We start from the raw sequence: 26,813 nt of genomic DNA, 5'->3' as shown, positions 1-26,813 counted from the left end.
AATGTAGATAAACTTCCTATTTTTGTGTTGCCCTGTTTTACTTGGCCACCAATCTGGAAGAAATCAGCACTCCAGGTGCTGGACATTTCCTTACTAGTTTTTCACAAACATTTATCCAGTATGGTAGTTTTTAGAAATGTGCAAACAAGGCCTCTGGCCTTGAGCTGGGGCTTCACAGAGATGACTACATTTCTAAGATAAGAGAAGTTACCCATTGGGCTCTATGGTAACAGCTGACAGGGGGAGGAAAGAAAGGGGAGAAGAAGCTCTCCCCTTCTCAGGTGTTGTCCTTGAAGGGTTAACATGCCCAGAACAGTGAAAGAAAAAGCTGCTTTTATGTGAACTTCTGCAGACGGTGAACTTCTGAGCCCCTCCCCTTACATGCTGGGTACAAAATTCTGAAACTACCTAAACTCGGGGTTCAGGGAATTGATTGATTACAGCAAAAGCTGTGCCTTCTGAAGCTGGCTGCAGCCAAATAAGACTGTTTCCTGCTATCTTTGGTGCCTTGCCTTGTCTGTCCCTACAACATTTTTGGCAACCCAGATGGAATGGAGGAGGTAGGGATGGCTGTTTTGCCTCTCTTTTCTCCAGGGACCAGCTTCCCCAGGGTGGTGGGGGACAGTGTTTCCCTTTAGCATGCACAGGCAAATATTGACCTGAAGGAGAGGCCACTCACCCAGGACCCTGAAGCTGCCATTCCAGAGCACAATGGAACCCTGAAGGAGCAGGAACCAGAATTAGGGTTTTGGACACCGCCCAGCTGAACAGGTAGGACCTGGGTCCATTTGGCTTTGCAGCCCACCTGATTTCCCTTTCAAGGCCTAAGCAGGTGGAAGAGAGGCTTGATCACCCTCTGTTGGGTCCTGAGTACACTCAAAAGTGGTTGGAGCTGAAACCACCCGGGGAGTTGCCCGAGTAGTCTCTGTTCGGGGTCAACGAGCAGAGGGGAAACCGTGACTCCCTTTTTGTCTGGTTTGGAATTGTTGGAATTTGGGCAGTTATATAAATTTTGTTCTAAGCACGTCTGTGTGAAAGTGTGTGAAAGTGTGTGAATGAGACGGACAAAGGGAATGTTTCCCACTCAACCCCAAGGCCGAAGTGAATGCAGAGTCCTGATCTGCGTTTCCCTGGCACCTCATATAGTCTATGGCGGAATTTCACCAACCAACGTCTAGGTGAAAGCTCCAGGTCTGGGGTTGATACGACCCGCAAGGCTAAGAGGGCCCTAAGTCCCTGCGAGGGGAGAGGTCAGAGATGGACAAAACGAGTCTTGTCCTAAATGTGTTTTGTTCTAAGTGTGCAACACCAATGCAGGGTGGAACATGGGAGGCACACTAAGGAAACTGAGCCTTCTGAAATGTGTGTTAGAAACCTTTAGGAAGGTTTTCCTGGTAACTGTGGGGGTGAAACTCACTCCACAAAAGTTGCATACTCTGTGAATTAGAGTGGCTCACCCAAGATGTGGGCAGGCCACCAGAAGGATCTTTAGATGAGAGAGTCACTGCTGAGGTCCTTTTGATTGTTGTTGGAACCCCTGAACCAATTCTCTTATATTGATTGCTGGCAAGGGATAGTACAGAAACAGGACAGTCCAGTCTGATGTTAGCCAGGAGCATAGTGGTCTCTAAGACCCAGCAGAAAGCAGCTAAACAGAAAACCTGACTAGGAAAGACAGGAAGGGAAACAGTTTTCCCGGTGAGCCAGAAGAGGACCCAAGACCTTATGTGCCACTCTACCTGAATTTGCCAAGACCACTGGGACAACAGACTGTCCCCTCAGCTCCCTTGTCCTCAGAGGCCACAATTGATGGCCCCCCAATACTGGCTACTCCTTCTTCCATGATGTCCTCAGAGCCAAAGGCTTCCTAGGACCAGACTCTTCCACCTCCTGAGATTAAGATGGGAGATTTTTTTTCCAAGACCAGAGCCACAACTCAGATAAGAGCACTCCAGATGCCCCTGCAAGGGACTGAAGGACCTGCCCATGTTGACCAGAGGGAAATGTCTGAGGGAGACAAGGCAGTTTTGTGTGCCAGCCTTTCTCCACCACTGAGCTCATAAGCTGGAAAAATCATACTCCCTCCTGCACAGAGAAAGCCTGGGCCATGACTGATCTGATGCAGCCCATTATCCAGACCTAGGATGGGCCCCAATAAAGAAGGAAATCTAAAGATAAAAAGATATCAAGAAGCCTTCATAGGGAGCCTGAGAGAAGGGGAAAAAGAGCAAAATTTTCCTCTGCATGCATATGAGCAAAGGTTGCCAGCAATGTCGTGTGTGTTGACTGTTTCCCTCCCAGAGGAGCAAATAAGCCATGCCATTTCCTCAGTGTTCCATCCCTTCCTTTGGAGGGAATAACAAATAGTGAAAAGGAAAGAGATAACAAAACAAACAATCTGTGCCCAAGAGTTAGAAGGAATTGGAGCCAGCCCTAAGCCCTAGCCTAAGCTGGAGCAAATCTGTAGACAAACAGAGCTGGAGCAAAGCCTCCCACTGCTCCAGCATCTCCCCTCTCTCACCCTTGATATCCCTGAACATTTCCTTGGGCCCCACATCCTCCTAATGCCCCTCTGCCCTATAAAACTGGCAGCAATAATCAAAAGAGATGTGCCCAACTGACTCAGAGCTGAGTGTCCAGCTACTGCCCATGCCACTCCTCTCCCTATCCAGAGGCACCCTGGGGAGGAGGGGCACTACACAAGTGTAGCAGCCTTAGCACAAGTTTGTCAGTGAAGAGATGCAGAGGCTCAAGCAAAAGGTGATCAATGCAGCCTTTGTGGGATGGGTTCAGAGTGACATTTGCCCCAAATTACAATCCTAGAGGGCTTTACTGAGAAGTGTGCCAGTGAACTGATTAAGGTGGCCACCACAGTTTTCATCAATCAAGATGCAGAGGCTCAAAGACTGGCAAACCAGAAAGATAAAGAGGAGGATGGATCTCCTTACAGCTACCCTCACCACAAACCCAGAGGTCACTCAAAGGGGGGTCTCACTAGAACATAGCCAATGGTCCAAATGTTTATAAGAAAAAAGTGTGGTTAGACAAAAGGGGAAGCCTCCAATGGCCCCTGTGGGCAAGCACCCATGGCCACACTCAAAAACTAAGCCTTGAACAGAGAAGGATTGAGTGTTTTCCTTCAGCTCAAGGCCCCAGCCCCTCCTTCCAGTTTTTCCCTGCTTGCTCAGAAGTTGATGATTGACGAATATGACAGGGGTCTGATAGATACACACAGCTGTATCTGATGCTCAGGACCCAGGGCCTCAGGATGGCTCAGCTGCTGCAAGCCCAAAAATACATTGGGCTTGTAAATTCATGTTAACAGCCAATAGTGGGTCACAGGGCACACACTCCAAAAGGACATGCCACCTTGGCTCCAAGCCACATGCTGTGAGCCACCAGTGGGAAGGATCACAGAGCCCCATGCACCCAGGCATAGTGAACAAAAACACAAGCGGGGCAGCTACTATATACGATTATAGCAGGCTCCCACCTGGCAAGAGGAGAAAGCCACACAAAGAGCAACACCTAGGTGGGCACAATGTGGCTGCCACACCAGGACCTGCACAGGACCTGCCCTCCAACCTGGGCAGAAGGCCCATGGTGAGATTTACATAGGTGCCTTTTATACAAATGATGTCCCAGGTCATCAATCTCTGCTAAGTTTTACATTAAATTTAAGAGTTGGAGAATCCCAGAAGCCAAGATCCTGCACCGGGGATAACAAAAAAAATTCCTGCATCTTAAAGTGCTAGAGGCTCTGTGCACACTTCCCTTCCCTAAATGACAGTTCCTCCCAGGGGCTTGAGTACACCATCTTTGGGACAGCACTGGATTCTGACTTAAAAGCCCATATCTATCAAGAAAAAGTCAAATACCTTGGTTGCCATCTGACTCCAGCAACAGAACAGACAATAGCAACTGAGCCTCAAAAGAAACAGGAGATCTGCTCAGTTCCATTCCCTTCAACCTGCCATCAGACTAGAAAATTCTTGAGGTCTGCTTGATTCAGCCATATATGAATCCCCAACTTTCAGTTATGGCAAAACTCCTCTATGAAGCCACAAAGTGAGGAGAATGGGGTCCTCTAATATGGGGGTCCAACTAAGCAAAAGGCCTTTGAGGACATTAAACAAGCACTCCCAGTGCACCTGAACTAGGGCTCCCTGACCTCACAAAGCTTTGCTTTCTGTATGTCAGTACAGTCTGGAGTGGCTGTAGGAGTCTTGACTCAGGTGCTGGGGACATGGACATCTATCCAAACAGCTGGACTCTGTAGTTCAAGGCTGGTCACCTTGTTTATGGGCCTTTGCAGCCACAGATCTTATGATGTTGGAAGCTGATAAACTGGCTATGGGACAAAAATTGGTTTTCAGGATTTCTCATTCAATTTTGACATTGTTAGAGTACAAAGGACAATATTGGTTGACTAATGAGAGAATGGTCAATACCAGGGCATGTTATGTGAAAATCCACATACCCATGTTGAAGTTGTCCAGACTCTAAACCCAGCAACTTTGCTTCCCATCTGACCTGGACAACCTGATCACAACTGTATTGAAGTCATGGATGAAATGTTCTCAAGCAGACCAGACCTGGAAGACCAGCCCTCAGGGACCCTGATGTGGAATACTTCACAGATGGAAGCAGTTCTATAAAAGATGGGGTATGTTTTGCTGGATATGCAGTGGTCACTCTGGACTCCACTGTTGAGGCAGAACCTCTGGCTCAGGGAACTTCAGCACAAAAAGCAAAACTTATTGCTTTGACTTGAGCACCTCGGCTGACAGCAGGAGTCTGTGTGAATATTTACACAGAATAAAAATATGCATTCATACTCTTCGTGTTCATGGGCTTTATGTAAGAAAAAGGGGCTAATTAATTCAGGTGGAAAAAAGAAGCATAATGTATGGGCAAAAAAAAAAAAAAAACAACTTAAACTTTTGGATGCACTGTGGGCTCCCAGAAAGGTTGTGATTATATATTGCCAAGGTCAAGGAAAAGGAAACACTGTGGTTTCTCAGGGCAACCAGAGAGCTGACACAGAGGCCAAGTTGGCTGCCTACAAGAAACGGGAAGAAAATCCAGTCCCAGGTTTAAATGCTGCCCTTCTGCCTGGCCAACCATCTAGCAGAATGGGAGCCAACATATTCCCTACATAAAAGTAAGTGATTTAAGACTGAAATAGAACATTTTCTCCCAGGTGGATGGTGGAGATTTTCTGATGGCCAGCATAGCCATCCCAGAGATTCTAGCCCCAGCATTTATCAGATAGTTCCACAGGAGAACACGTTGGACATACAGCACTTGAGACAGTTCAGAGTTAACATTTCTATGTCCCTCAGCTCACAAGAATCATCTGGATGATCTGTAAACAACGTGAGGTTTGTGCTCATAACAATCCTCATCAGGGGCCAAAACTTCCACCAGGAATCCAAACTATAGGAGGAGCACCTTTTGAAGACTTGGAAGTAGACTTCACTGAACTACCACACTCACGGGGCTATGAATAACTTTTGGGTTTTGTGTGCTCCTACTCTGACTGGGTGGAAGCCATTCGCACCCACATTGAAAAGGCTAGGGAGGTAACCAGAATGTCCTCCAGGAAATTATTCTCAGATTTGATGTCCCAATAACTATTGGCCAGCTTTTTTGACAGAGGTGATACAATTACTGGCCCAGAGTTTAAACATCAGATGGAAGTTACATACTGCCTATAGGCTGCAGAGTTCTGGTAAAGTTAAAAGGATGAACAGGACTTTAAGGCTCAATTGGGTAAGCTGTGTCAGGAGACTCACTTACATTGTGATGAACTTCTCCCTATTACACTGTTGAGGATTAGATCCACTCCCACTAGGAGAACTGGATTCTCTCCTTATGAGATAATGGATGGGATCCCCCCCCCCTTATTAGGGGACTACAGGCAGACTTAAGGGAGATAAGAGAATTCACCCTGAGACAACAGCTTCAGGCCTTAGGGAAAACTTTACAGGTTCTCAACCAATGGTTAGAGAAAGATTGACAGTAAATTTGACCACAGGTGCACACTCCTTAGAGCCTGAAGATTGATTGAGTCTGAGTCAAAGACTGGAATATTCAACACCTGAGCTTCTTTGGAAGAGCCCTTTCACTGTTATTTTATCCACCCCAACTGCAGTCAAGTTTGCAGAGATAGGTCCCTGGATTCATTATACCAGACTCACACCTGCAGCTGTGGACTGGGAGTGCTCTCCAGATGCTGCTTTGTCCTTGAAGCTGATCATCTGGAAAAAAAAGAGCACTGGAGAAGCTTGAGGATCAGAAGGACCATAGCCCTGCTCCAGTCACTCTATGCTCGGCCAAAGCTTGAGGAGACTATGGCCCTGTTTCAGCCACATGGGAAAAACTGGCTGATCAATGCATGGTGAAAGATAAACTTTCCACCAGGACTAATGAACTCTTTCAACTTCTAAGATAGTTCTTACACTGTAATGCATTGCCATCTCTTGCTTCTAGATATATACACAGTTCTGTGTTTAGTTTTTGCTATTGGTTTGATAATAGTAACTCCTACTGACTGGACTCTTGGTAACAAAATTTTATTTATACTTTTAAATCTTGCTTATATAAGTTTTCTAGGATTTGCTTGATGTTATTATTTTGGCTTTGTTAATTTATGCTGTTTAACCTATGCTAACCAAACTGTTACTCTATTATTTAGCTTGGTTTCCTTTGATACCCTTAAGGGATTCTGCCCTATTCCTATTCCAACAGTGGAGATCATGTGAACTGCCGCAGTCTGGCTGGGCACAATTCAGGAGCCACTTGTCAAAAGAAACTAACTTTATTTTTAGAACCACACAGGCCAAACAAAACAGCTCCTCAGGAAAAACCCTCAGAGCCTAACTGCCACCACCGGCTTCCCCCAAGCCTCTCACACTAACACACGCCTCCCACCTCCACCAATCCTCCTGCTCTTGAGGCCGATGGGCTGGGTCGTGTGGGCGGAGCCAAAGAAGTCCCCCAATGAGCAGCTCCGTGGTTTGAAAGGGCAGGGAAACAGCCCAATGAGCATCACTGCAGAGGAGCCAATCAGCTGGATGTTGCTGGGGCCGCTGTGAGCCAATCATCAGCTGGCAGTCTGAAAGGGCAGGGAAACAGCCCAATGAGCATCACCGCAGAGGAGCCAATCAGCTAGATGTTGCTGGGGCCGCTGTGAGCCAATCATCAGCTGGCAGCTGGAAGTTTGCTGGCAGCTGGAAGTTTGCTGGGGCCCCTTCAGCTGTGGCTCTCAACATGAACCATGTATCAAGCCAATCTACTATAACCAAGAAGTGTTAAAACATATATTTAGGACCTGACCCACCAGAGGAATGCTATAGATGGATGACTGTTTGGAAAGAAAAAAGAGGTCCATTGGGAAGGAACTTGATTTAGGAGGTCACCAATCTTGGGGTGAAGGTAACTGGCCACCCCAGAGGATTATTGCCACTTGTGGTCCTACTACTTGGGCACAAAATGGCAGTTGGGACTACAGAACTCCTATTTACATGCTAAACAGAATTATTCACTTACAAGCTATACTAGAAATTATTGTTAATCAGATTGCCACAGCCTTTGACTTCCTAGCCACACAACAGACTCAGACACAAGTGGTTATCTATCAAAACCACTTGGTATTAGATTACCTACTGGCTGAGGAAAGAGAAATATGTGGAGAGTTCAACAGCTCAGATTGTTGCATATAAATAGATGAAAATGGACAAACAGTTAAGAATATATCCAACAACATAACAAAACTAGCACATGTGCCAGTTCATACTTGGAAGGGCATTAATTTGGGACCGGAACACACATTTTGGGGGATGATTTTCAACTCTTGATGGATTTAAAAGCTTAATTGGTATAGTGGGTATTCTGCTGTTAACCTGTTTATTGCTTCCATGTTTAGCTCCACTGTGCATTAAAACTATCGGGTTCACTATAGAAATCACTGTTGAAAGGATGATAACAGGGCTGGGGATGTGGCTCAAGTGGTAGCACGCTCGCCTGGCATGCATGCGGCCCGGGTTCGAGCCTCAGCACCACATACCAACAAAGACGTTGTGTCTGCCGAGAACTAAAAAAATAAATATTAAAAATTCTCTCTCTCTCTCCTCTCTCACTCTCTCTTTAAAAAACAAAAAAAGAAAGGATGATAACAACTAAGGTTTTGGCATTATATAATGTTTTAAGCCAAGATAATGGTAATGATGCTCTTCAATTTAAAGGATTAATTTATGAGGAGCATCATTAAAGGAGGGAATTGTAGTGGCACCCATTCTCCACAAAAAATCTTAACTAAGCTTCTCCAAAAATCTTCACCATAAATGATTTTAAGACTATAAGCAAAAGAGTCTCTTCAAAAGAGTTCAATTTAGACAAATTTCCTATTTTCGTGTTGCCCTATTTTACTTGCTAGCTGGAAGAACTCAGCACTCCAGGTGCTGGACACCCCCTTACTAGTTTTTCACAAACATTTAGCCATTATAGTAGCTTGTTGAAATGTGTAAACAAGGTCTCTGGCCTTGAGCTGGGGCTTCACAGAGATGTCCACATTTCTAAGATAAGAGAATTTATCAACTGGGCTCCATGGTAACAGCTGGCAGGGGGAGGGAAGAAAGGGGAAAAGAAGCTCTCTTCTTCTCAGGTGTTGTCCTTGAAGGATTAACTTGCCCAGAACAATGAGAGAAAAAGCTGCTTTTATGTGAACTTCTAAAGACTGTGAACTTCTGAGCTGGGTATAAGATTCTGAAACTACCTGAGCTCGGGGTTCAGGGGATTGATTGATTACAGCAAAAGCTGTGCCTTCTGAACTCAGCTTCAGCCAAATAAAACTATTTCCTGCTATCTTTGGTGCCTTGCTTTGTCTGTCCGTACAATATCAGGATACTCTCATCAGTTACTCTGTTTGCTTTCCAGTACTCTCCTTTTTTTTTTTGTGCAGGGGATTGAACCCAGGGCCTTGTGCATGCAAATGCAAGGCAAGCACTCTACCAACTGAGCTATATCCCCACCCCCTAGTACTTTCCTTTTTCTCTACTGTGTTTTGGCAGTCTTTTATGGGTTAACATTGTCCTGGGTTAGAGCAAAGAAAAGGCAAAATTATCTCATTCTCTCATTCATGTGGACTGATAAATTGCTAGGCAGTGTGGGAGTCAATGGAGATGGTGTGCAGAATCCAGAAACCACTTGTGCCTCTCAGACCCCAAAGGCATGTGGTAACTTGTATTATCTCTGTCTGATCTGGTCTTCAGCATGGGTACTTACCTTTTGGAATAGATAGTAAGGGGATGGTGTGTGGGGAGACTACATTTATTTTGTATAATGTAATGCAATTATTGTTTTTATGTGACTAAGTACTCAATCTCTTGTGGTGAAAATGTTCAGTGTCTCAGATTTCCACATAAGTCCTGACTCCCACCCAAGATGGGAAAGGGGTCTTCGTGACTTCTGAGTGGCCACGGTGATGTGGGAAGGGGTTTGTAACATCCCATGTAGTAAGCAATATCATTGGTTTTTATTCTCCTCCTCCTCCTCCTCCTCCTCCTCCTCCTCCTCCTCCTCCTCCTCCTTCTTCTTCTTCTTCTCTCTCTCTCTGTCTCTCTGCCTCTCTGTCTCTCTCTTTTGTGGTGTAGGGGATTGAACCCAGGGCCTTGTGCATGTGAGGCAAGCACTCTACTCAACTCATCGATATTTCTTGAGATAGGGATGACGAGTGTCCCAAGTCCTGTTTGTGAGGCTGACCTGCCTAAAGATGTCTGTGGCTGGTTTAACTTGTGTATTTGCCTTATCTTTGTTGGGACCTGCTGCTCCCTGTCTGACTCTGTTGTAACACAACTCTGCAGGTATTTGCAGACTTTTCTGAATCTGGATCTCATCCTCCATTCTGCTGGTCAGTGCTGTCTACTCCACAGCCTGACTGCAGGGTCACTTAGCCCTCAGCCAGGATAGGCTTCCTTCCTGGATTTCCCTATTATGGAATACAGCCCCTTTAGCTCACCTATTATAGTGGCACCCCCTCCTCCACAGAAAATCTTAACTAAGCTTCTCCAGAAATCTTCACCATAATTGATCTTAGGACTATCAGCACAAGAATCTCTACAAAAGAATTCAGTGCATTGAACCTGTGATGCAAAGAAAAGACAAACATCTCCAGTTTCTTATCAACAACCACCTCAACTAAGGCCATGCCAGAGGACAGTATCTGATCTAAGAGCAGGGATGTTTTCATAGCAAAAAAATGTTACAAAGGCTAGTGTCTTGGAAACTTACAGCTAACAGGGTTCTGGCAAGTGTAATACAAGGGCAGAAATCAGGTTAATGGTCTACATGGCTTAACATTTCAAGGTAGGGAGTAAATTTAGATATCAACCTCAGAATTTATGATGAGCCACTGAGGTTTTAGGGAGGGTTGTTATCTGGTCAAGGAGAGCCAGGCATGGGCAAGTTCAAAGCATGGGCAGGAATTCCAAACAAGTTTAAACATCAAAGTATGATCAGGCCAAACAGAAATGTTAGTAAAACAGAAATGAACTTGTCATGACTTTGTGATGAGATGGCTCCCAATCTTCAGTTGGAATTAGGTTGGGTTCATCAAATGTAGTTAGATTTCTTATTTCCTGTTGCTCTATCTTACTTGGCCTGGAAGAGATCAGCACTCCAGGTGCTGAATGCCCCTTTACTAGGATTTCACAAATATTTATGGACTATCTAATATAAATAACAACATATGTAATAGTTTGTAGAAGTGTGCTTGCAAATACAGAGTGTGATAAGAAAAACAGATTATTTTAAATAGGTCCCTGGCCTTGGACTGGAGCTTCACAGAGATGTTTAAGTTTCAAAGATAAGAGGTTACTAATTGGGCTCCCTGGCAAGAGCTGGCAGGGGGAGGAAAGAAGGGGAGAAGAAGCTCTCCCCTTCTCAGGTGTTGTCCTTGAAAGGTTAACTTGCTCAGAACAGTGAAAGAAAAAGCTGCATTTGTGTGAAATTCTGCAGACTGTGAACTTCTGAGCCCCTCACCTTACATGCTGGGTACAAAGTTCTGAAACGCCTAAACTAAGGGTTCAGGGGGATTCATTGATTACAGGAAAAGTTGTGCCCTCTGAACCTGGCTGCAGCCAAATAAAACTGTTTCCTGTTATCTTAGATGTTTGTCTGTCCCCTGCAACACTACAACACAACAGAAATCCAAATCAACAAAATTCTGAAACTGCACTCATCTCTCTGACCAAGCAGTTAGCCATTTCACCTTGCAAGTTAAATTTGAGTCCCAAATTTGAAAGGGGAAAAAATCCTTATGTTTAGAACTGTCCTGACATTACTTCTCATGCCTAGGATAAGTTTATGATTTGTTCAAGAAGTCATTGCGGAAGTGTAGGTATCTGTTCATGTCTGTAGTAGGATCATTTTCATCAGGAAACATCTTGCACGTCTCCTTCATATTTATCAGACACGTGCCACTTAAAACAGCAATAAAATAATTTAATGATGAAGAAGAGAGGCAGAACAGGGCAAGGTATTCCATATGGCATCACCACACACACACTCAGAATCCCACAAGAGTTACTGTGGGAAACATGCATTGCAAAAATACTTGTAGTGATGAAGAGACATTCTTCAGAAATGCAATGCATTAGGACAAGGAAGCAAGAAGTCACAAATGACCCGTTAATTAATATCAAACAAATGGTTGTAGTTCCTCGATTCATGGTTGTTTCTGTTCTTACATCAACTGGAGATTTAGCTCTGAAGTAGGGAGCAATAGAAGACAAACCAACCAATGAATAAGTGCATCCAGACTGTGAAAAGTGTCGAGAACAGAATAATCTAGGAGCTAGTCTAGAAGTAACTAGGTTACACAGGGTGCACAGGAGAAGTGTCCCTGAGAAGGTTAATAATGGAGCACAAGCTCTAAGACTGGTAGGAAGACTGCTTTCTCTAGTCTGTTGCTCTAATCTCTTCCATCCTCTTCCCATTAGCTGATTCTTTCACATCTTCAAGTATATACTTACAGCAATGATTGCTCCAAACTTCTTGGTATCTATTTTCTGTACTATTAAGCTTTTTGTTACTATAACGAAATACCTGTGGCTAAATTAAAGAGAAACACTTTATAGTGGAGAGTCTAGTCCAAAATCACAAAGTGGCATATTGTTAGGCCTCTGGTAAGGGCAGCACACCAACATGGGTGAAGCAAAACAAACAGCTTACTTCACAATACAGAAGTGATAGAGGAAGAAGAAAGCAGCAGAGTCTCACATTCCCTCAGGAGCATGTCCTGCATGACCTAAATACCTCCCATGAGGCCACCTACCAGTAATCCACCCTGGGAAGGAATACTTTAAAACAGGGAACTTTGCAGGACCCCCCATCCCAAGCATGGGGCTTTTCCTCCAGGTGGTTTTTCATTTCCTGAGTCCACACAGAAGTCCTCATGAGGAAAAAAAGGCAATGTCACAGTAAGCAAGCACAAAAGGCAAGAACCTGAGAACCAAGACTACCGCACTAGAGTGTCAGGAAAACAGGCCTGTTCCCAGATGGATCATATGTCAGAGGCCTCACTAGCTACCTAGGCAGTGGTGCCCTGGGGTCTGGGGCAGGGGTTGCTGTGTTGTTGCAGTTCCCTCTGAATGCTCTGTTCATCTGTGCTTTCTAACTTCTCCTCCCTCGACCTTCCTCTACAGCTGCAATCCCTTCCCCAAAGAGAAAGACAAGAGTTGACTAGGACCCCCAAGCCAGGAGAGGATGGCACAGTGGCAAGGGAAGCCTTCACCAGAGTGCTGCATCTTCAGCTATGAAGTCCAGGGCCTTAGCAGGGGCCCCTATGTTTGATCCTGAAAATTTTATGCCTTTTAGCTTTTATAACCTTAGCTCTTATGTCTAATCCTATGAAGCATTTTGATTTAATTTTTGTATGTGAAGTGAGATAAAGGTTGAAGGATATGGTTACCTAACTGCCCTCCTGCCCAGCCCTAAATGTTCCCCCCACCAAAACTCCTCCTATGGCCTGGACCTGCCCCCTGCCCACCAAAGGGCCTGCCAAATATAACTAACTCCTTCCATGAACTTGTAAAGGCTGCATATAATCCCAGAACCTCGTGGTGACCAGAAGCCATTTTACCCCTGAAAATGAGCCACATCAGGTGTTTCATTGACTCAACCACTGAAGTAAGTAGACCATGCTGATTCAAGATCTGTTTCCTGCCTCCCACCTTCAATATTTGTGCCCCATGTGCTTTCAAAAGCTTAGCCTCATTTGTTTATATGTCAGTGACCAACGATTCCAGCATTTTTACTTGAATAAAGCACCATTCCCTTTGAATTGCCTTGGAATCTTTGTATAAAATTCAATTTAACATAAATGTACGGGTCTAGGTTTAAACATTTGATTTTTCTCCCATGTCAATATCACACAGTTCTGCCTATCAATGTTGTAAAATATGTCACAAAATTGCTTATGTGAGGACTCCAACATTCTTTTTTTCCCCAACATTCTTTACCTAGTATAACATTGTATCCCCTGAAAGTAAAGAAAAAAAAATATCTGAATATAGTTATTATTTGGAAGTGGCAAATTCATTGTAAGAGTCAGAAAATCCAAATGACAAAAACAGAAGCAGGGGAGGAAATTACTGAACAAAGCATGTGTAAAAATAGGTATTGAGGGACTGGGGTTGTGGTTCAGCAGTACAGCACTTCCCTAGCACAGGGGAGTCTCTGGGCTTGATTCTAAGCACCACATAAAAATAAACAAAATAAACATATTGTGTCCTACTTCAACTAAGAAAATTTTTAAAAATAGGTATTGAGATCCTTAAGAGCTACTGCTATAACAGTGGGTCTTTCAGAGATAAATATATGTGTAAAGGTAGCCTGTCTATCCTTCATGCTCCTGGAAGAGAATGAAAAATTGGGAAGGAAAATCCAAAGGACTGTGTAAGCCCATCCTATCCTCAGGACAGAGTCTTTGCTGAGGTCACAGACCACCCTTGCAGTGGATAACTCAGTGTTCATGCCCCTTACTGTGAGTGTCCTTATTGTGCATGCACTCTGCTGTCCTCTGGCTGGCTTGCAGGTACTCTTCCTTTCTATAGTCTTTGTTTTCTCTACCCAATTGACTCTTTGGGTGACTCCTTAGAGTAGCCATCCCAGGAGCATGAGTGTGAGCGAGTGTGAGGGGTGCCAGAGAGCATGCAGCAATTCCAGGGGCTCGCTCCATGGCCAGGCAGTTGGAAGGGCTTTGAGGTAGTTGTGCTTCTCTCAGGTACTTCTGCCCTGCCACCATGAGCCGTGGTCATGTTTGCTGCAATTCCTAACCTTGGACCCACATGAAGGAATGCTTATCTTGCTCATTGTGCAACAGGAGAGTCTTAGCATAGAACGCGATGTTTTGGGACAAAGTGCTGTCAGAACTCTGGCAAACACAATTTCCTTGTTCCTTTGACAAGAAGTTACTTATTTCTCTGTTGGTGCAGGGTCAGGCTACGTGGCAGTTTCTGGACTCTTGGTGTCCTGACTTACGTAAGATGATATGTATGTATTACCCCTGGCCTATCATGACTGCTATATGTAAATTAGCACATACCCACTATAAAAGCTATTCTTGCTGTGCAATACAGCAGACACAGTTCTCTGAAACCTCAGGAGTGGTTCCTCCGTGCCCTCAAGCTCTCCACAGTGGATATTGGAGAGATAAGCTCCCCAGCACACGTTGAACGCACTAACAAGGTAGGACGGTGGGTCTTGGACAATGGGACGAGTGTTGTGGGTGATGTTGGAGGTATCTAGGTCCTGGATGATGCTGCACAGCACACGAGACAGATTTACAAGTTCTCAGTGGGGACAGGGCAAGGTACACAGCATGGTGAGGGAAGGTTCAGGAAAGGGGGACTCTGTGGGTATGAGAATGAGTCCCAGAGAAGTGTAGAGCACCCAGTGAGGGGTGCACCCATTGCTCTGTAGTGCACATTCTCACCTCTGACATGTACTGGGCAGAAACAGCCCCAGAGGGTAGCAGGAAGGAATGAGGGAGGCAGTGTGTTCCAGCAGAAAGTTACTTTAGGGGCAGATGGACCAAGTTAATGAGGCTGTGACAAAAGCAGTAGGCATTCTAGCCTCAGTTGTCTGGTTGTGCTTTCCTAAGTGTCTGGATGATAGAGATTCTCGTTGCCTAAAGAACCTCAGTGAAATAAATGTCTTCCATCCGTTGCCACATGACTTAAGACAGTTTGTTTTCTGGCATGACCAACATACAGGGCTTTACATACACTTGGGAAACATAGACACACTCTTGGACATGCTTTTAAAGCATTTTCAAAATTTTAAAGCATTATAAGCTTACCTTTGGCCACAAACATGATGATGTATGTATCTATTCTCTTAAGTGCCTTTTGCAAATCACATCATTCTGCTTTCAGTATAAAATGAGTGAGCAAATGAGATCAAGATCTACATCCATCGGAAGAAGAGATGAAGAATCTTTTCAGCTGATTGAGCCTTTTGTTGTAAGTGCTTCAAAGTTTAATGTTTCCTTTTAACAGAAATTTATTTCTGTGAAAATGTTGATAAGCGTAGTTACACTGAAAAAGTTCATCTTTGATGATAAAGGGTGAAAATTGACCTCATAGAGGAAGCAGTGAGGATTCTGGAGGATTCCACTGTACTATGTCCAGGAAGAATGCTGTTACATTCCCCACAAATAATCCTGATAAGTTCTTTCTTGCTTACTAACAATAGATCCTTCCCCACATAGATTAAATATCTTCTAAAATTATTGTTATGTGACTCATCTGAGATAGACCTCTGTATGATAATGGTGACTGTATTAAAGACAACTATATAGAATCCTATTTAAATAGTTCAGACTTCAATGAGATTAAATATATCTACAATGAGATTAAATATATCTATTAAATATATCTAATGTATAGTTATTATATGTATTAACAAAATTTTAATTTGCACATGTGTACACATTTCAATAGGATGAGTGGTGTAGTGATGATTCAGCTCTACAAGAGATATCACTAAGTGAAACTTGGGATATTTTATCTGGTCAGGAGATAGAAGATGAAGAAGAACCCGAGGATCAAGGTGATAAAAGGGGAAGAAAATGTCTGTGGGTTTAAGGTGTATGCATGCATCATCTTTAATGGCAACTCTAGTAACTGTAGAAAAAAAACATAAACATTTCTTTTTTTTGAGAATTATGTGTGCTTTTTTTTTAAAAACCTCCCTTGCTAGGGCTCTATATTAGCAAGTTCAAGGAACTAATGTTTAAGTTTAGTCTTAAAATTATAAGTTCTTACTCACTGCATATATGTATAAACATCATTTCACATTTTCACACATGTAGAGTGTTAAGTCACTGTTCTTCCAGAACTTACAATAAGATGTGGTTACATAGAAATATTAACTCCTTTTCTAGATGAGAAAATGGAGTCTCATCTATTCTGTCTTACCACAAAGTATTGGCTGGTAGAGACAGATTCATATTTCATTATGTATTCCCATTATCTATTCTTTGTGAATGATTTTGTTTAGAACTGATTAATACTCAAATATTTACAAAGTCAAATCTCTCAGTACAGGCCCTAGAAAGAGCTCAATGAATGATAGCCACTGTTTCTATTGACTGGCATTTTTCTCTTTTACAGTAAATTTGGTAAAATCTGGTTAATTTAGTATACTGGCATGCAAGTAGCTATAATGTTGTGATTTCTCTGTGTTTTTAAAAAGACATTTAAATATATTTAGGATAAAAATTTAAATGTTTCCAAGATTTTCATAAAGCAAAAATTATTTCGTTTTTAAAAATTTGTTTATTCTAATTTGTTTTATAGGACAACAGAATGCATTTCAATTCATAGTACACATATAGAACACAATTTTTCATAACTTTGGTTGTTCACAAAGTAGTCACACCCCATTCATGTATTCATACATGCACTTAGGGTAATGAAGTCCATCTCATTCCACTATCTTTCCTATCCCCATGGCCCCTCGCTTCCCCTCCCTCCTCTTTGCTCAACTAATTAATGTATGCCCATTCCTCACATACTAACCAACTCCTGCTGATACATAACTATTATGTATCAGCATCCACATATCAGAGAAAACATTTGGCATTTGGTTTGGGGGGATTGATATTCTCCAGCTACATCCATTTACCTGCAAATGCCATGATTTTACTCTCTTTTAATGCTGAGTAAAATTCCAGTGTGTATAGTTATCAGGGTTTCTTATCCATTCATCTATTGAAGGGAATCTAAGTTGGTTCCACAGTTTAGCTATAGTGAATTGTGCTGCTATAAACATTGATGTGGCTGCATCATTGTAGTATGCTGTTTTTAAATCCTTTGGGTGTATAATGAGGAGTGGGATATCTGGGTCATTGGTGGTTTCACTCCCATATTTTCTGAGGAATTTCCATACTGCTTTCCATATTGGCTAGACCAATTTGAAGTCACACCAGCAATGCATGAGTGTACCTTTACCCCCATATCTTCACCAACACTTGTTGTTTGTATTAATAGTTGCCATTCTGACTGGAGCGAGATAAAATCTTAGTTTTGATTTGCATTTCTCTAATTGCTAGAGATGTTGAAGCTTTTTAAAAATAGTTTGTTGACTGATCGTATATCATCTTCTGAGAAGTGTCTGTTCAGTTCCTTGACCCATTGATTAGTTGGGTTATTTGGATTTTTGGAGTTAAGATTTTTGAGTTCATTATATATCCTAGAGATTAGTGGTCTATCTGATGTGTGTGTGTGGTAAAAATTTGCTCCCAAAATGTAGGCTCTCTGTTTACCTCACTGATTGTTTCTTTTGCTGAGAAGAAGCTTTTCAGTTTGAATCCATCCCATTTATTGATTTTTGATTTTATTTCTTGTGCTATAGAAGTCTTATTAAAGAAGTCAGGACCTAATATGATGTGAGGAAGATTTGGGTATGCTTTTTCTTCTATTTAGTGCAGTGTCTCTGGTTTAATTCCTAGGTCCTTGGTCCACTTTGAGTTGAGTTTTGTGCATGGTGAGAGATACTGGTATAATTTCATTTTGTTGCATATGGAATTCCAGTTTTCTGAGTACCATTTTTGAAGATGCTATCTTTTCTACAATATATGTTTTTGGCACCTTTGTCTAATATGACATAGTTGTAGTTATGTGGGTTTGTCTCTGTGTCCTCTGTTCTGTACCATTGGCCTACAAGTATTTTGGTGCCAATACCATCCTGTTTTTGTTACTCTTGCTCTGTAGTATAGTTTAAGATATGGTAAAGCGATGCCATCATGCTTCATTCTTCTTGCTAAGGATTGTTTTGGCTATTCTGGGTCTCTTATTTATCCAGATGAATTTCATGATTGCTTCTTCTATTTCTATGAGGAATGTCATTGTGATTTTAATTGGAATTAAATAAAATTTGTATAGTGCTTTTGGTAGTATGGTCATTTTGACAATATTAATTCTGCCTATCCAAGAACAAGGGAGATCTTTTCAAAGCTTCTAATGTCTTCTTTAATTTCTTTCTTTAGCTTTCTGTAGTTTTCATTGAAAAGATCTTTCACCACTTTCATTAAGTTGACTCCCAAGTATTTTATTTTTTTGAGGCTGTTGTAAATGGGGTGGTTTTCCTATTTTCTCTTTCAGTAGATTTGCCACTGATGTACAGAAATGCCTTTAATTTCTGGGTATTGATTTTATATCCTGCTACTTTGATGAATTCATTTATTAGTTCTAGAAGATTTCTGGTGAATTTTTTTGTATCCTCTAAGTATAGAATCATGTCATTAGCAAAAAGTGATAGTTCTTTCCTATCCATATTCCTTTAATTTCTTTGGTCTGTCTAATTGCTCTGGTTAGAGTTTCAAGAACTATGTTTAGTAGAAATGGTGAAAGAGGGCATTCCTGTCTTGTTCCAGTTTTTAGAGGGAATGCTTTCAATTTTTCTCCATTTAGAATGATGTTGGCCTGGGGTTTAGCATAGATAGCTTTTACAACATTGAGATATGTTCCTTTTGTCCCTAGTTTTTTTCCTAATTGCAGATTGACCTGTATTTTATTTATTTATTTATTTATTTATTTATTTATTTTTGTGTGGTGTTGAGGATCGAACCCAGTGCCTCAGACATGCTAGGCAAGTGCTCTACCACTGAGCCACAACCCCAGCTTCTATCCCTAGTTTTTCTAGTGTTTTGAACATGAAGGGTGCTGTATTTTGTTGAATGCTTTTTCTGCATCTATTGAGGGGATCATGTTACTTAAATTTAAGTCTATTGATGTGATGAATTACATTCATTGATTTCCATATGTTGAACCAACCTTGCATTCCTGGGATGAACCCCACTTGATCATGGTGCACTATCTTTTTGATATGTTTTTGTATTCGATTTGTCAGAATTTCATTGAGATTTTTTGCATGTATGTTTATTAGAGATATTGATTTGAAGTTTTCTTTCTTTAATGTGACTTTTCCTGGTTTTGGAATCAGGGTGATATTGGTCTCATAGAATGTGTTTGAAAGTGTTACATCTTTTTTTCATGAAATAATTTGAGGTGTATTGGTATTAGTTTTTCTTTGAAGGTCTTGTAGAATTCAGCTGTGTATCCATCTGGTCCTGGGCTTTTCTTGGTTGGTAGGCTTAAGATGGCATCTTCTATTTCATTGCTTAAAATTGATCTGTTTAAATTGTGTATATCATCTTGATTAGTTTGGGCAAATCATATGACTCTAGAAATTTGTCAATGTTTATATTTTCTATTTTATTTAAGTACAAATTTTAAAACTAATTTCTAATTATCTTCTGTAGTGTCCATCGTGATATTTCCTTTTTCATCAAGGATGTTAGTAATTTGAGTTTTCTTTGTCCTTCTATTTTTTAGCATGGCTAAGGGTTTATCAATTTTATTTATCTTTTCAAAGAACCAACTTTTTGTTTTGTCAATTTTTGTAATTGTTTCTTTTGTTTCAAATTTATTGATTTCATCTCTGATTTTAATAATTTCCTGTCTTCTAATGCTTTTGGTGTTGGTTTGTACTTCTTTTACTAGGGCTTTGAGATGTAATGTTAGTCATTGAGTTTTTTCTTCTTTTGAAATGAACTCCATGCAATGAACTTTCTTCTTAATACTGCCTTCATAGTGTCGAGAGTTTTGATATGTTGTATCAGTGTTTTCATTTACCTCTAAGAATTTTTTAATCTCTTCTTTGATGTCTTTTGCAACCCATTTTTCATTCAATAGCACATTATATAGTCTCCAGGTGTTGGAGTAACCTCTATGATTTTATCAGTGATTGGCCTAGAAATCCACTCAGCTGATGCTTTGGAAAATTATATTTTAGGTGTAACTTCTATTCTATCCCTGGTGTAGACTTCAGGTTCTTGATAGCTAATGGTTCAGAGTACACTATGGTAAAATGTCAGTAATATAATTCCAGTGTAGTTGATCATTAGATTGATATTTAAAATAAAGTTTAAAGCCCCAGTCATGGTGGCTCACACACCTGTAGTCCCAGCAACTTGGGAGAGAGGCTGGAGGATCTCAAGTTCAAGGCTACCCTGAGCAACTTAGAAAGACCCTGTCTCCAAAAACAGGGTGGTGGGCTGGATTTCATTGGTAAAATATTCCTGGGTTCACTCCCCAGTACTAGGCAGGGGGAGAGAGAGAGAGAAATAGATTTAATCCAGGTAGAACAGCTAGGCCAGGGGTATGTGCTCCCACGCCTGTCTTAAAACATGTCTTTTTTCCTTTGTGATCTCAGGGAACTCCCATATATCAAACCCCTTGCACTTCCAGAGCTAGGAAGGCAACAACTCTGGTCAGGAACAGTAAAAGTAGAGGAGCTTTATGTGTGGTCCAAACCCTTTGCTGCTAGGGAGAAGCTGGGAGTTTGGTATTCTGTGCTGATTAGATTATAAGATTGTTCCTTGGGTGGGATTGATGGAGAAAGTTTGGCTCAGATTATACTCCTCATGTAACTGTGGAAATTCTCTTTTCTGGCATGTAGGATCTCTCTACATTTGCTTCTCTATTTCTCTCAGAGAATATTGACATGTGTATCAATATTTATTCAGTGCATCCATTGAAGTGAGGATTCTCCTTCCTCCATCATCTTGATGTCACTCAAGAACCTATTTTGTTCTTAAGGGATTGACCTGGAAGCTGATCTCCAGGAACAGACTCAACCCAAAACTGGAGGTATACAAGAAGATGGTCTTGCTGTCCAGGCGAAGTTTATGTCCAGTCTAGAGTACAGTCAACTGCCTGAAGCAGGTATGCTATCCTACAAGGTGCAAAATTATATAGATTTATTTTCCCACTATTATCCTTTTATCGATGTGGTGCTGACATTACTGCTACATTAACAACAGTTCACATATAAAGATCCTTTGGCATCAGACTCCAAATGCCTGACTACTTGATTAAATATTATCACATAGAGAAAAAAATTGATTCACAGCCACATTGAATCACACACTATAAAAGCGTTTTCTAACCTTTGAGAATGAGCCCTTTCATCAACAGGCAACTGTTTTCAGATTCTTTTATAATTTCTTGTTCAAAAAGCACAGAACACCTTTCAATTTGTTAAGGCACTGAAGTGGATTCTTGTGGGCATGTGGAAGAAACCATAAATTCTAAACCCATCTTTACTCTTATTAAAAATAGGGAGTTTAAATAAAATATAATAAAGTCACTTTAATGCTGATTATTGCATTCTCTGGTTCTGTTAGGTGTAATACAAGTACATACTGTTTTGCAGGATTTGTTAATCATAAAATATTTCTTATCATAAAATTGTAACATGTGAATTCAGATTTCATTGTTACTAAGCAAATGAAGAAATATTATTTGGTGTTTATTTTCTGTGTGGAGACCTAAGTTCCTATTCTTAATATCAACCTCAAAATCCTCTTTTAATTAATAATTGTATTTTAAATCCCTTACCAAATGAAGACTAGGATGACTGAAAAATGAAATGGAAATAGTCTCATTTGTACTTTCTGTGACTAATGAATTAGGGAGAGTGTGTGTGTAGGTGGGTAATGCTCAAGGTGCTTGTAAGGTGCCTACACTAAGCACTTCCTGTCCCATTGCCAGTGTTCATGAGCTACTGCTCCTAATAAGACTGTAGACACCATAGGATAGAATCACCTTGAACTGTATCTTAGGTGGCATATTATTGTTTCTTCCTTGATATGCCAATTGTTAGAAGTTGAAGTTCAAAGACTATAATTGCAGTACTTCCTCTCTGGGTCAACTTTTTGTTTTCCACATGTGTTTTTCAATTTGCTGACCCTTACTACCAAGAGCTTCAGACTTTAATGAAGCACTTGATGTTTATGGAAGAAATTATTTTGCATTATTCTTCTAAATATTTTACTCCATATTGCTGATCAATTCCATTAGGGTATTTACATTACAGGAAGTTTTCCAAGTACTTAGGACTGAAATGTTCTCTTAAGAAGACCATGGCCTTGAAGTGAATGCATTTTAAAATAGGTAACAAGTTATGTGATTATTCAAAATAAAAGATAATAGTATAAGCAACAGTACAGGAGAAAGAGATACATATGAAGATGTTTGTGAATCTTTAGTAAAAGTAAGAATATTCCAACTAATAAATTAGAAAGATGGCTCGTTTTTAAGACAGCTATGAAGAGAATATTCAGTAGAGTTTACATAATGGTGAAGAAAATGGAAACAACTCATAAAGACTGTGACACTATCAGGTATTGAATTGATTGTATAATTGTGAAGGAATATATTTTTTAATTCTTATTTTCAAAACATGGATCAATGGGACTAGATCAATGGGACTAGAGATATATCTCAGTTGGTAGAGTCCTTGCCTCACATGCACAAGGCCCTGGGATCAATCTTGAGTCCCACAAACAAATATGGATCAATGGTTTATATATTAGGAAAGCATGCATTATTTAATATATCCTGTGGTACCTCAAGCTAAACATGAATAACATACCATGAATACCATGGGAGCATTTTTGAAATTTGTAAGCTGTTCCCTTTCCTGCCCTGTCCCCTTCCCTTTCTTCCTTTCTTTTTTCTCTTTCCCTCCCTGCTCTAACCCATCCCACTTTCTCTTTCTCTCCCCCCCCTCTCTCCCCAAACATTGTGAGATATGCCATATGTCTAATTTATATTTTGACCTGAAAAATGAGGGCAATGGCCTGGAAAATGTTTGATCATATAATTAATATAAAAAGAATTATTTTCAAGTGTATGTAGAAGTGCTATTCATATTTATACCTGGAGTATAGATGAAAACTGAGAACATATGGTCACCCTACTCTTAAACCAGTAAACCTGCCCAAAGAATGAGTTCTGCACATTAGCACAGTAGACAACAAAATTCATTACTGAGCTTATCTTTTGCAGTTGAAAATGGACACTATTTCAGCTATCTTATATGTGAAATATTGTTTAGAGCCAAGATTTTAATCATTCACTTTTCATAAATTCCTTTGTTTCTCAGAATTTTGTGTGTTGATTGAACTTATGGCCTGTATACCCATTTTTCCTCTGTCCTTGAAACTACCCTTTTATAAATTCATTTGATTTAATCTGTTCTGAACTCAAATGGTCTCTTGGTATCTTTGTGCCACTAGGAAGTATGGCAAGTTTAAAATCTAGTTATATTTTTATGCTTAGAAGTCAATTTTTAAAGTCACAACAGAGTTCTACCTGAATGTAAGCCAAATGGTGAGTCTTTGGTTTCATTTTATGAAATCGAACTGTAGCTTCCTTAGTAAACCTTTAATTTCATATAAATAAAAGTCTCCTTACAAATTCTCCCAACGGTTATGTTTCTATTATAGATCAAGCATGGCAAGAAGGTTACACAAAGACAAGCTAAAACTACGAAGCCTGCACTTATATCAGATTTCAAGTTCAAATTCTCTCAATAAAGTTTTACAATTTGCTCCAAAGAAGTCATGAATGTGATTTGTTAAACTTCTACTGGAAATAAAATACTATTGAAAGCTATATAAGTTGTGAACTTTTATACTATGATTGAGATGGTAGGAGTAGGTAAATTATATACTGATTTTCTACCCAGTACCCTTGCTAAACTTGTTTATTCTATAGACATTCCTGGATATTTTGGACTGTAAGCATACACAGTTTTATCATTTTTGAATAATGGCAGCTTATTTCTGCCATTTCAAAATATCATGCATTTGTTTGTATTCATATTATACAACATTGGATTTACTCACCCAGGAATGGTTTGAGTGAAACCAGTAATGGTTCTGCTGTCTTATGCCTGATAGGAAATGGAAAATTTAAACACTTTGTTGTGTGACTGGTTTTTCATAGTTATACTTTGCCAGAATAAGAAAGTTTCCATTCTATTCCAACGTTGCTGAGACTATTGCTCCTGAATACATACATATATTGACTTTCAACAAACACTTATAGTGTGTTGAGGTAATCATATGATTTTTTTTCTTCCTTAATATGTTAATGTTGCAAAATACATTTTTAAGTTGCTCCATTTGATCTTGCATTCCTAAGGGGAAACTTTTTAATCACGACATGTTATACTTTTTTGTTAGTCTGGTGTATTAATCATTTGTTAAGATTTTATGTATAGCTTCATGAATGGTGTTAGCTTTGCTCTTGGATAGGCAGAATTAATATTATCTAAATTACCATACTACCAAAAACACTATACAGATTTAATGCAATTCCCAATGGCATTCCTCATAGAAATAGAAAAGGCAATCATGAGATTTATCTGGAAAAATAAAAGACCCAGAATAGGTAAAGCAATCTTTAGCAGAAGGAGTGAAGCAGGTGGCATCATTGTACCAGATCTCAATATATACTACAGAGAAATAGTAACAAAAAACAGCATGGTATTGGCATCAAAACAGGCTGGTAGACCAATGGTACAGTACAGAGGACCCAGAAACTAACCCACGAAATTACAATTATCTTTTTTTTAAAAAAATGGTTATGCAATCTTATTCTTTATTGAATTTGAGCCCTTTCCAGAAATATTGGGCAGGTATTTGCTTTACAATAATACACAATGATGGACTCAAAGGAGTTTGTACCAGAGTAAAAAGACAGTGTCTTGGAGGAAAATCCAGACCTGCAACTCTTAGCAGAAACAAAGTTGCTATGGTTCCCAGTTGAAGATATTTTCCTTTTCTTAATGAAGATTAAGAGAAAAATCTTAGGGTTCAATTTCATCTAGGACATCTCTAAGATATTACATGCTACCCATTTTTAGAATTATGGTGTTGTTGTTCATTCATTTATTTAAGGGTTTTAATTATAGAAATGTCACACACACAACATGTATAAAACATATATGTGTATCTTTAAAGAAAAAAAATTTAAAAATGAAAATATATTTACCACAAAACAGCTGGAAATAGAGCACCGCCAATTATTTGAAGCCCTCCTGTGCCTTTCCCTGCTCATATTCTCCTTCATCACCCAAAGATAACAACTGTCCTGAATTATTCCCTCACTTTCCTTTAGAGTTTTAATACAAAGAGTATCCCCAAACAGCATATGCTTCTTTTTTATTTTTTCACTTTAATTTCATGACATGCCCTCATGGAATTTTTGTTTAAATGATATTAAATCTATGCAGCAAATTTGGGAGAACTGATATCTTTTCTATGAGCATGGCTTAGTATTTTTTTAAAGGTTTTCTACAAAGTTTTATTCATAAACTATCAAATAGTGTATCGTATTTTTCTATTGTCTCTTGCAATCAATAGGGTACATTTTCAAATAATACAGACGTTTCTTATATTGTTACACATTTATTCCTTAAAGAAACATTTTATTTTTATTTTAATATGAATGTAATCTTTAGTGATATCTCTTCACATTGCTGGCATAGATTGTTCTCCTTCTTGCATTTGTTTAAAACAGTCTCACAAGCTCATTATCAATTTCATTAGGATTTTTATTTTAATACTATTTTACATCTATATTTGATTGCACTAATTTATGATATTAGACAAAGGTGCCAAAAATACATTGGAGAAAAGATAGCCTCTTCAAAAAAGGTGCTGCATTTTTGATGTTGGTATTACAGTTACACTAGCTTCATAAAATGAATTAGGACATAAAACCTCTTTTTCTATTGTCTGGAACTAAATTCTAGGTAAGACTTTGAGCAACAAAGAGCTAGGCTGTCCCATCTTCAGAGACTTCTGTATTGCATCATTTTTAGCAATTGACCCCACTTTAAATATTGAGACAGATGCAGTTCCAGGTTCCCTTCATATCAAACTTTGTAAACAGTTGCCACATCTTATTCAGAAGTCTTTCCAGCTGCCCATTTCCTGCATTATACCCTTATAAATATACACAATCCAAGAACTAAAACTTTGAACTCCTTACATCCTTAAATCCCAAGAGAAAATCATTCAACCAAGGACCCCAATAAAAATCAACCATTCTTGGAACTACAAGGGGATCATAAACAGCAATAATTTCTCCCTCTTAGAGAGGTTTGAAAATATTCATGATGCAAAACAACTGAAAACCTATTTTTCATATCAAAAGTGGGAGTAAATGTAAAGTATCCCATTTTTTCCATTAACTATCTGAGAAAAACATAGGCCATCAAGCTGTATGAAGAATTAGGACCCAGTTAGGACAGAGGGGACGGGGAAACTAGGGGCCCTCACTGGGGCAAAATTATTTGAGTCCCACATGCACTTTCTCCTTACTGACTATGGTATGAAGCAGCCATGGGTTCCCATGCTGATTCTCAACACACACTGACATTGCAAT

General features: G+C 40.1%; 1 protein-coding gene across 2 annotated transcripts; it reads left to right on the top strand.

The window, feature by feature from the left end:
* Positions 1 to 491: 491 nt before the first annotated feature.
* LOC106145437 (uncharacterized) lies at positions 492 to 24,037 on the top strand. Of its 2 annotated transcripts, none has more exons than XM_078034807.1 (5): positions 492 to 771; positions 15,441 to 15,527; positions 16,008 to 16,116; positions 21,171 to 21,296; positions 23,864 to 24,037. In XM_078034807.1, exons 2-5 carry the CDS (start codon positions 15,447 to 15,449, stop codon positions 23,899 to 23,901), a joined length of 354 nt encoding a protein of 117 aa, XP_077890933.1. In that variant the 5' UTR covers positions 492 to 771; positions 15,441 to 15,446; the 3' UTR covers positions 23,902 to 24,037. The 2 variants fall into 2 exon arrangements, with proteins under 2 accessions (XP_077890933.1, XP_040143929.2); XM_040287995.2 differs by lacking the exon at positions 492 to 771 and adding an exon at positions 14,515 to 14,751.
* Positions 24,038 to 26,813: the final 2,776 nt, after the last annotated feature.

This window comes from Ictidomys tridecemlineatus, chromosome X (assembly GCF_052094955.1).
Source record: "Ictidomys tridecemlineatus isolate mIctTri1 chromosome X, mIctTri1.hap1, whole genome shotgun sequence".
Classification (NCBI taxonomy): domain Eukaryota; kingdom Metazoa; phylum Chordata; class Mammalia; order Rodentia; family Sciuridae; genus Ictidomys; species Ictidomys tridecemlineatus.
This window is presented reverse-complemented; position numbering and strand designations above follow the sequence as displayed.